This window comes from Hipposideros armiger, unplaced genomic scaffold (assembly GCF_001890085.2).
Source record: "Hipposideros armiger isolate ML-2016 unplaced genomic scaffold, ASM189008v1 scaffold_539, whole genome shotgun sequence".
Classification (NCBI taxonomy): domain Eukaryota; kingdom Metazoa; phylum Chordata; class Mammalia; order Chiroptera; family Hipposideridae; genus Hipposideros; species Hipposideros armiger.
This window is the reverse complement of record NW_017731889.1, coordinates 141,146-151,389: the sequence shown is the minus strand read 5'-3', so window position 1 is coordinate 151,389 and position 10,244 is coordinate 141,146. Positions and strand designations below refer to the sequence as shown.

The 10,244-nt window shown below is 42.0% G+C and overlaps 1 protein-coding gene across 1 annotated transcript in view; it reads left to right on the top strand.

Moving 5' to 3' along the window:
- The window catches only part of FBP2 (fructose-bisphosphatase 2), a 44,894-nt gene that overhangs the window by 30,617 nt on the left and 4,033 nt on the right, over positions 1-10,244 (top strand). Inside the window, exons 4-5 of the mRNA XM_019668783.1 lie at positions 3,048-3,188; positions 5,320-5,457. Coding sequence (XP_019524328.1) covers positions 3,048-3,188; positions 5,320-5,457 — 279 coding nt within the window. The remainder of the gene's footprint in view (positions 1-3,047; positions 3,189-5,319; positions 5,458-10,244) is intronic.

The window sequence follows — 10,244 nt, the reverse complement described above, 5'->3', positions numbered from 1 at the left end:
CAACTTGGGCCAGTGAAGCAACATCCTCCACAACTAGACTGAAGAACAAAAGGACAGTAACTTGTCTGTTCCCTTTCCCCCAATTCCCCAGCACTGTTCCCATCCCCCAATTCCCCAATAAAAATCTTTTTTAAAAAAGTATGTATCCATATCTATATAGATATATAGATATAGATAGATATAGATATACATATACATATACATATACATATCAACTGAATGCAACAACCATAGATCAGATTGCACTAGGTGATAGGAAAACAGATATGAACAAGCCAGTTGGCACCTGCCACCATGGAGCTGCCATTCTATTTAGGAAGTCAAACATTAAACACACTAATGAAGGTGTGTTGGGAGCTTCAGAGGGGAAGCATTGTGTACCTGGGAGACCAAACCATGAAGTCAGGGAAGGCCCCCCATAGGGAAGCTGATGTTTCACCTGAGACTTGAAGGATAGCTATGAGTTCCTCAGGCAAAGGGTGAGAGGAGAAAGGAGAAGGCCATTCTGGCTAGAAAGAAGGGCATAGGTGGAGTTCTGGATCCCAGAGGAAGGGTGGAATGTTCAAGAGAAAAAAAGCTCAGTGTTGCTGCAAGATAGGGTTTTGGGGGTTGGGCAGAGAATGGTGTTGGACAAGCCTGGTCCAGCCAGCAGTGGTCAGATCATGGAAGACCTGGTAACATGAGTTAAGAATATTGGACATCAAGGCAGTAGGAAATCAGTGAAGTGTTTTAAACAGAGAAGTGACACGGATCTGAGAGGAGCAAGGATGGAGTAGGGGTAACTGGCAGGAGGTGATGGCCACTCGGACCAAGGGGTGGTGGTGAGAATAGATGGGAGGGCTTGGACCTGTGAAGAGTGGGTTGTAGAACTGACTAAACTTAGTGATTGAGTAAAGGTTGTGGGTGAGGATGAGGAGAGTGGTTAGAGAAAGGAAGAGGAGGGTGATCCCCAGATCTCTACTGGTCAGATTACAGTGCCAGTCACTCATATGGGGAGCAATGGGAGGAGAGTGGAAATTTTCGGGGGGTGAGACAGTGCAGATGAATTCCATCTTTGATGTATTGAGTTTAAGGCACCTGTGGGATACCCGAGTAAGGATGTCTGGTGAGCAGATGTCTCCAAGAGTTGGGCTCTCAGAGGAGATGAAGATGGAAGTCTGGGAGTCATTGGCACCTGTGCAGGGCTTGGAACTCTGGTTGTGGGTGAGATTGCCGAGGAGTGTGTAGAATGAAAAGAGAGTTTTATTAGTCAGGACTCTGGTATAAATGACAGGGATGGATCAGGAAACCCCAAGACAGGAATATGGCCAGCCTCAGATGCAGATTTCTGGAGCAGAGACTCTGATTGGGCCACTTTGGGTCAGGAATCTATTCCAGACCCCATTAAACTTGTGGGGAGTGTTGCAGGACTCATAACACAAACAATGCAGCTGAGATTCCAATTCCCCACTTTGGAGAGGGTGGCAATTAAGAAGGTCCATTTTGCACTGGATAGATACCTGGGGCAGGGGAGGAACCAGAAGGAGCACCAACATTTTTAAGAAGAGGAGCTGGCAAAAGCAAATGAGCGGGCACATCTAGAGAGAAAGAAAGCCAGACAAGAGGGAGGTGGAGAGAAAGAAGCTCTGAAGAGATGCATCTCAAGAAGGAGGCAGTAGCCAATGGCTCCAACACTGCCCAGAGATCCGGTAAGAGGAAGATTGGAAAGTGTGGAGCTATATTTAGTGGATAGTGCCATATCTGGCATGCTGCATAGGGGTCAGGAAAATGATAGCCAGTGTAGACAGGCATTCTAGGCTCCAGGGTACAGAGATAGGGGAGTAACTGGGGGGAAGTGTTGGGATCTAGAAAGTGTGTCTTGTTTTTCAAGGACAGGGATTCTATGAGTAATTAAAGGCCAGTGGAATCAGTGGGAGAGGAGTGGTTCTCTTCAAGCCATGGTGCAAGGTCCCGGGGACCAAGGAGAGGGTGTGACGCTGAGCAGAGGCCACAGGATCATGGCTCAGAGAATGGAGAGTCTCTAGTCAGAGAACTCTGGTTTTGTATGCAGAAAATGTGATCTTTCTGATGACCAAACAAAGGTATTTCAGAAGCTTCAATCGGGAAGACCAAAGATTTAATTTAAAAAACCTAACACTCTGAGCAACAGCGGTTTGATTCCCGGCCCAAGCTGAGCTGCCGCTGAGCTGCCAATAGGTGGCAGGATGGCTTAGCTAAAAAGAAAAATTAAAAATTGACTAAAAACAAACGAAATAAACCTAATACTACCTTGGCCTTCCAGTTCTCTGAAGGTTCTTAAGAGATCACACTTTAGAGCAGTGGTTCTAAAACTTTCGTGTGCATCAGAATTACCCAGAGGAGTGATTCTGAAGGCCCAGCATTTCTTATTCTGGGGGCCTGGGTCCTGGCCCAAGAATGTGCATATCTAGCCACATCTCAGGTCATGCTAATGCTGGTCCACTTTGAGAACCTCTGCTCTGGGGCCTGGTTCTCAGAGTCTGTATGTGGCCTGGGAATCTGAAAAGAAAGCCAAATTATTGAGCACATGCGCAAGTCAAATGAAAATATAATTAGTTGTAAAAAAAATGCATTAGAATGAATGCGACATTGTAAAAGTAGGAAAAAATATTAAAGAGAATGTGCCATTTATTTATTTATTTATTTATTTATTTCCCTAAGGAAATACTAAAATAATAAGTTATTAAAGGGGAAGTGCCATTTTTAAAGAACTCCTTAAAGAAAGATAAGATTTGGTTTTAAAATAAAGTTGTTAGGATGTTACTAGCAGGGGCAAGCTGGCACCATATTCCATGCATTGTTGAAAAGAATGTTGGCTTAGTGACAGGAGGTGTGGGTCCAGCCCCAGCTTTATCACTCTGATTTTAGCATGCGTGACCTTTTTGACCTCCATCTGTTTCTTTCAAATAACACAAATTATTATTTTACCCTTAGAAGTTATTCTTCAGGAGTGTTAAGAAGCCCACACCTTGGCAAAGGATTCTCTCCAGCGACAATAACGCACCATGTTTCTCTCCTCTCTTCTTCAGACCACAGAGGACGAGCCTTCCGAAAAGGATGCCCTGCAGCCAGGCCGCAATATCGTGGCCGCAGGCTATGCGCTCTATGGCAGTGCAACTCTGGTGGCTCTTTCCACTGGGCAAGGAGTGGACCTCTTCATGCTCGACCCAGTAGGTACCCACTATTGGCAGTATCAGCACTTGGGACTCCATGGGCCTCTGTGCTTTAATTCCAGTCCCCTGGGATAATTTCCTGCTCATTCTTAATACTTGCTTCTTGTGTCAGTGAGTCTAGTTTGGGAGACAACACTATCATAAAAAACATTACGGGCCTTTGTCCAAGTGAGGGTATTTGAGGGGTTCTGCAGGTTCAGTCATATCAACTCAGGCCCTATCCATAAAGAGGTTATTATCCAGAAATGTGTGCAACCTCTTTGGTTTATGGGAATACAATGTTCTAAGAATCCCAATGCTGCCAGTTTCAAGAAAGAAACATGAGTTCTTTAGAGCAGCACTATCCAATAGTACTCTCTGTGGCCATGGATATATTCTGTAATCTGTGCTGTTTTTAATATGATAGCCATTAGCCTCATATGACTATTGAAAACTTATAATGAGGCTACTGTGACTGAGGAGCTGGGTTTAAATTTTTTACTTTGTTTTAATGAACTTAAATAGCCATGTGTGACTACTGGCTACCCTATTGGACAGCACAGGTTTGGAGGACTTCCTCTAATCTACACATTCTTCCCAATAGGAGTAGCGACTGGTAGAAAACTGCTTTATCGGGGTTCTGCATTATTCTCCATACTTCTCACAATGAGAAAATTCTCAGTAGTAGAAGAGGAAGAAGCACCGCCTCTGGGTAGATGAAAAATGATAGTGCAATGCTGATTGAAGGAAGAAATAATTGGATAAAAGATGTAAGAACTCAAAAAATGAAGCTGAGCCTTCATGGCAAGTGTACATTAAAAAATGTTCAGGAGAAATTTTGTAACTTATAGAATTTCTCTCATAAATGCTGAATGCTTTGCCTATCACTTGTGAACCACTTTGCCAAATATAGTCAGGTCTCCTGAAAACTCAAATGATTTTGACCGAAATCCATTTCAAAGTTTCTAGTATTCAGTGAGTCAAAAGCAGTTGTTCAGTATTTCAATTTAATTTGAATTTACAAATGTTTGTTGAGCATCTAGTATGTCCTAAGCCACCATTTTAGGCTGTGGAGATACAGCCCTGATCAAGCAGACAAACATCATAGCACTGGTGGAGTTTACATGTTGGAACATGTATGTGAAAGAAAGGGGGTCCCAAAATTTCAAAACAGGGTTAAACTAAACTTTATAGTATTGAAACATAGTATCTTTTCAAATAAAAACTTTCCACATGTAAACCCATCAGATCAAAACCTATTGACATTTCCATTTGCTGATACCCTAATTTTCCCTTATTTTCAAGAAGCAGGCAAAACTGTAGAAATTCTGTAGTTTACAAATATTATTCTCAGACAATAAAATGCCCTTCTAAAATTGTTCTAGAATAAGAGCTAACAATTACATAGCACTTACTAAGTGGTGGGCATGTATCTATTCCAAGCAATTTACATGTATGAATGGAACCTCACAGCGGTGCCCTGCAGATAGTAACTGGTGTCTATAGAGGGACTGGGCACAATTTTATTAATAATTCTGAGGATTTCTTTAGTTTTTATCAATTATTCCTTATGCTAAGTGAATACAGTTTCTGACTGAAGGGTTTTCTTCTTTACTGCATCTAAGAGTCACTGGGGTATTAAGAACTTCTAATGGTTTCCAAGATTGAAACCTTAAGGTAAGAACAACTGGACCCACACATTAGTGGTTGAACTGCATTCTCCACCTTTATGACAAGTTCCATCCATGTAACTTCTTCCTCTCATTGTTGATGACCCAAATCTTCCTGAAAACTTTAGGAATCATCTGGGCACAAGAACTTGGGGGACAAATATAGCTAGGTTCCTTATAAATGAGTAGCCTAGCTGACAGTGAAAGTTGCAAGGGAAACTTTTCCTCTTCCCTTTGAATTATTTTATCTCCTATTATATTACTGCTTGAGCTTCCTGTTCAGGCTCAACATTGTCACTGTTCTTTATACAACTCATAAAAACATCACTGGGCAGCCTGCAGAAGGACTTGGCAATGCCCTGGGTGCTGCCGGCAGGCCCACATCTTCAAATGTTCTCTGATTACTGTGAAGTGTGCTGTTGGCTTCTGTTTCCTGGTATCTTTCTTCTTCTCACTGGTACTTCTCTTCGTCTTTCTAGGCTCTTGGTGAATTTGTTCTGGTGGAAAAACAGGTCACAATTAAAAAGAAAGGAAAGATTTACAGCCTCAATGAGGGCTATGCCAAGTATTTTGATGCTGCCACCACAGATTATGTGCAGAAAAAGAAATTTCCTGAGGTGAGTGAAGAAAGCCTAAGGCAACAGCAGGGAGAATGCTGTCTCCGGGGTTCCTGTTTCAAGGTGGCTCTGGGAGCCTTGCTAAAAAAAGGTGGTGCCCCGGGCCGGCCCAGTGGCGCGATGGTTAAGAACTGGCTTGGGACGCCAGACGGCCCCCGTTCGGATCCCACATATGAGGGCCAGTGACACTGCCCTCCACAGCTAAGATGCTGAACAACAGCTCAACCTGGAGCTGGGCTGCCATGAGTCGCCGGTGGCAGCGTAGGCTGCAGCCGCTGTGGCAGTGAGTTGCCATGGGCTACCGTGTGTAGCCAGCAGCCGCAGTGAGCGGCCGTCCAGAAGCCGGCGACTGATCTGCCTCACCCGGGGAAGAGCACAATGATGGTGCCAACTTGGGCCAGTGAAGTAACGTCCTCCACAACTAGACTGAAGAACAAACTGACAGCAACTTGTCTGTTCCCCTTCCCCCAATTCCCCACCACTGTTCCCATCCCCCCAATTCCCCAATAAAAATCTTAAAAAAAAAAAAGGCGGTGCCCCTATTGATGGCTGTGGGCAGTATGAGAATGGAAGGCTCTGACTTTCTTCATAAGCAATTGTTATCTTTTCTAGCTAAGCTTTACCTGCTAGAGGTGATACTCCTCAGTTTAGTTTTTTAAAAGAAATTTTTTATAATGAAGGCAAAACCGTGTTTTCAAAATTCAGAGGTTCAGGTCAGAACCTCTTTCAAGTCATTTGTTTCATGCTCTACCACCTCCACAGATTCTGGTCACTCAGTTATATTTGCTTTCAGATGGAGATGGGGAGTGGTGCAGGCACTCCCCTGTCCTCTCTGCCGCTGAAGAAAGAAAGAGCATCCTCCTTTGCCATCTCTGTCCCCTGACGATAGCAGCTCCCCCTTCCCTGGTTGCACTCTTCTACTTTGTCATGATAATAGCAGCTAGTGTAAATTGCCAGGTGCTGTTCTAAGTGAACAGTCAAGTAAGTCGTCCATGGTGACCCTATTAATAACTGACAGAACCAGGATAAAAATCAAAACCATCTGGATCCAGAGCCTATGGATACCGTGCAATCCATTAGTGCAGATGAGATTAGTGTAGGGAGTTGTGACCAGCATGTATGGTTACGTGAAATAGAAGAGAATGGAACAGAGTGAAACAGAACAGAACGAATAGAATAGAATAAAAATTAGTAAATAATTATTTTTGCAAAACACTTGTTTTATTTCAGCCCTGTATATGTGTTTGAGTGAGCACTGTATTTTGTCATAAAATGCATTTGCTTTTAAAAAATTGTTTGAAAATCATTGCTATGCTATGTGGCCTCTTCCTGACTTTTATCAAAAGTGTGACATGTGATTCAGTATCTCTATCTACTCAGACTTTTGCCAACATCTGGAGTGATTTCAGGGTCCATGGGTCAATCCAGTAGTTATTTGTTATTATTCTTTAACTTCAGCTACATACATCTCTGTTTCAATTCATCTACCTGGTTCCATACCTATATCCTAGGGATTATCAGTTCTTAAGAATTGCTCAATTATAAAAATGTAAACTCTCATGTTTACTCTTCAAACAACCCCCTAGCCTTTCATATTTCTTACACTGTGCATTAGTCCATTTGGACTGTTATAACGGAATACCATAGACTCGGCAGATTGTAAACAGCAGAAATTAATTTCTCATGGTTCTGGAGGCTAGAAGTCCAAGATCAAGGTGCAGGCAGATTTGGTGTCTGGTGAGGGTTCACTTCCTAAATCATAGATGGCCATCTTCACACTGCATCCTCACATGGTGGAAGGGGCGAGGGAGCTCCCTGGGGTCTTTTATAAGGCACTGATCCCATTCATGAGGGCTCCACTCTCATGACCGAACCCCCTCCCCAAAGCCCCACCTCCTACCACCATCCCAGTCAGGTTAGGATTGCAACATATGAATTTGGGGCAGGGAAAGGGGTGAAAAGTGAGGGTGGGATACAAACACTTGCTCCATAGCATATGGCTGTATTGTCCCTTGATTCTTCTTCTTTGTCCCTATGTATTGTCTGTGTCCTCTTTCCCTGTCCTTTGTTCCTCTCCTGACCACATTGACACCCCAGCAGCCTAGATTCTATGATTGATGACATCAACTTCTCTTCCACCTGCATCCTCTACTTTCTCACCTCTTTAGCCTTCTATTAGGTTGGTGCAAAAGTAATTGCAATTTTGGACTGTGAATTTTAAATCATTATAACTAGGCTCTAACACGACTTTATTAATCAAACTAGGAACCATTACAATAGACACATTTTTGCCAATGAGGAAAAAGTTTGTTTATTTCTGTAGCATAAATATCTGTCCTTTGGGATTCAGCGAACTCTTAGAAAGAATTTTCTGCATGCTGCTGGCTGTGAAAGCGTTTTCCCTGCAAAAAGTTGTAAAGATGCTTGAAGAAGTGATAGTTGGCTGGCGAGAGGTCAGGTGAATATGGTGGATGAGGCAAAACTTCATAGCCCAATTTGTCCAACTTTTGAAGTGTTGGTTGTGAGATGTGTGGTTGGGCATTGTTGTGAAGAAGCATTGGGCCCTTTCTGTTGACCAATGCCAGCTGTAGGTGTTGCAGTTTTCAGTGCATCTCATGGATTTACTGAGCATACTTCTCAGGTGTAATGATTTGACCGGGATTCAGAAAGCTATAGTGGCTCAGATTGGCAGCAGACCACCAAACAGTGACCACGGCCTGTTTTTGGTGCAAGTTTGGCTTTGGGAAGTGGTTTGGAGCTTCTTCTAGGTCCAACCACTGAGCTGGTGGTTGCCAGTTGTTGTATAAAATCCACTTTTCGTCCCATATCACAATCCGATTGAGAAATAGTTCATTGTTGTCACATAGAATAAGAGAAGACGATGCTTCAAAACTATTTTTTTGACTTGTGGTCAGGTCATGAGGCACCCAATTATCGAGGCTTTTCATCTTTCCAATTTGTTTCAAATGCCAAATGACTGTAGAATGGTTGATGCTAAGTTCTTCGGCAAGTGCTTGTATAGTTGTAAGAGGATCATATTTGATGATTGCTCTCAATCGGTCATTGTCAACTTCCGATGGCCAGCCACTATGCTCCTCATGTTCAAGGCTATCGTCTCCTTCGCAAAACTTCTTGAACCACCACTGCACTGTACATTTGTTAGCAGTTCCTAGGCCAAATGCATTGTTGACATTGTGAGTTGTCTCGCTGCTTTACGACCCACTTTGAACTTGAATAAGAAAATCGCTTGAATTTGCTTTTTGTCTAAAATCATTTCCATAGTCTAAAATACATATAAAATTAACAGCAAGTAATAAGTCATTAGAAAAAAACATAAAGCAGGAAATATGCATTAAGATAATGTATAACATAACCACATTTATTTAAGAATGTATTCCAATACCAAAGGTAAATTTCAACAATGCAAAAATCATTACATTTGCATCAACCTAATACATTCTCCTAACCCTGAGTCAATTTCCAGTTGACCCATCACTCCGTCGCATGTGCCAAGGAGTGTAACTAAGCAAATGGTGGCACTGTGAATGCTGTCACCATGTTTACTGGTCTATTAGTGCCCCTCAGCATCTTGTATTTGACCTTGGTCCTACCTGACAGAGAAAATAGATCCCATTAACTCTCCATCTCACGCCTGCAAACACATTGACAATCTCTTCCTTTTTAAATGATCTCAGGTCCAAGGTTCATCCTCCTATCTGTGCTCTTAGCTCTCCCTCTTTCTCCTTGCTCTATCTTCCTTTTTCTGTACTTTCATCCTCTTGATCTCTAGTAGTTATTTCCTATCAACCTATGAACATATTCACATCTTTTTCATCTTAAAACTCACCCACCCACCTAATTTTGCAGCTACAGCCAATGCCCAAACCCTCTCCATCACATTGCAATGAATACATTCATGCACATTCAAACACACATACACCATTCATTAAGTCTCCATTTTCTTTTCTCCCACTCAGTCCTCTGAAATTTGGCCTTTGGCCCTACAACTCCATGGAAACTGCTCTTGTCAGAGTTACCAATGACTTCCTTGTAGTCAAGTCCATTGAAACATTTCTGTCTTTGTATTATTCATTCTCTCTGGGCATTTGGAATTATTGATCACTGTCATTGTCTTGGATCTTTCTTCTTCTCTGAATTCTGTGACTCTACTCTTTCTGTTTTTCTGCCTCTCATCTCAGGAAACTTTCTTCATCATTACTATCCTATTGTTCAGAGTACTTTAAAAGTAAAGTTTGAGGTGTAGTTTAGTTTTAGAACAGAAAGAAATAGCCCATGTGAATTGAATTGACCAAGAAGATAATTTTTCTCATCAAGATTTTTTTGGACTAGACTGATTCTAAAGTTTATATAAAAAATGAAAAAAACAAGTATAAGTAATGCAAGAAAATTTTAAAAAATGGGAGACGATGAGGAGGAAATAGTGGTGCAACTAGATATTAAAATATATTATAAAGGCTCAGTAATTACAACAGCATGGTATCAGCACATGAATAGACAGAGCAGTGGATCAGAATAGGAAGTCTGGAAGCAAATACAAATATGCACGGGAATTCTGTTTATGATAAGATGAGAGACAAAACAATGGGTAAGGATAGACTCTCAAATTTTTAACATCCTCTTTCCTATGTTTTCTATCTCATCCTGTCTTTCTGTCTCCTTTCCTTGGCCTATAAATATACTTAAGTGTCCCTTGTTAAAAATCAGAAAACAAACAACCCTCCCTTCCTTCCTTCCTGTATTACCTTAGTTAACCACTCTTTCTCCTA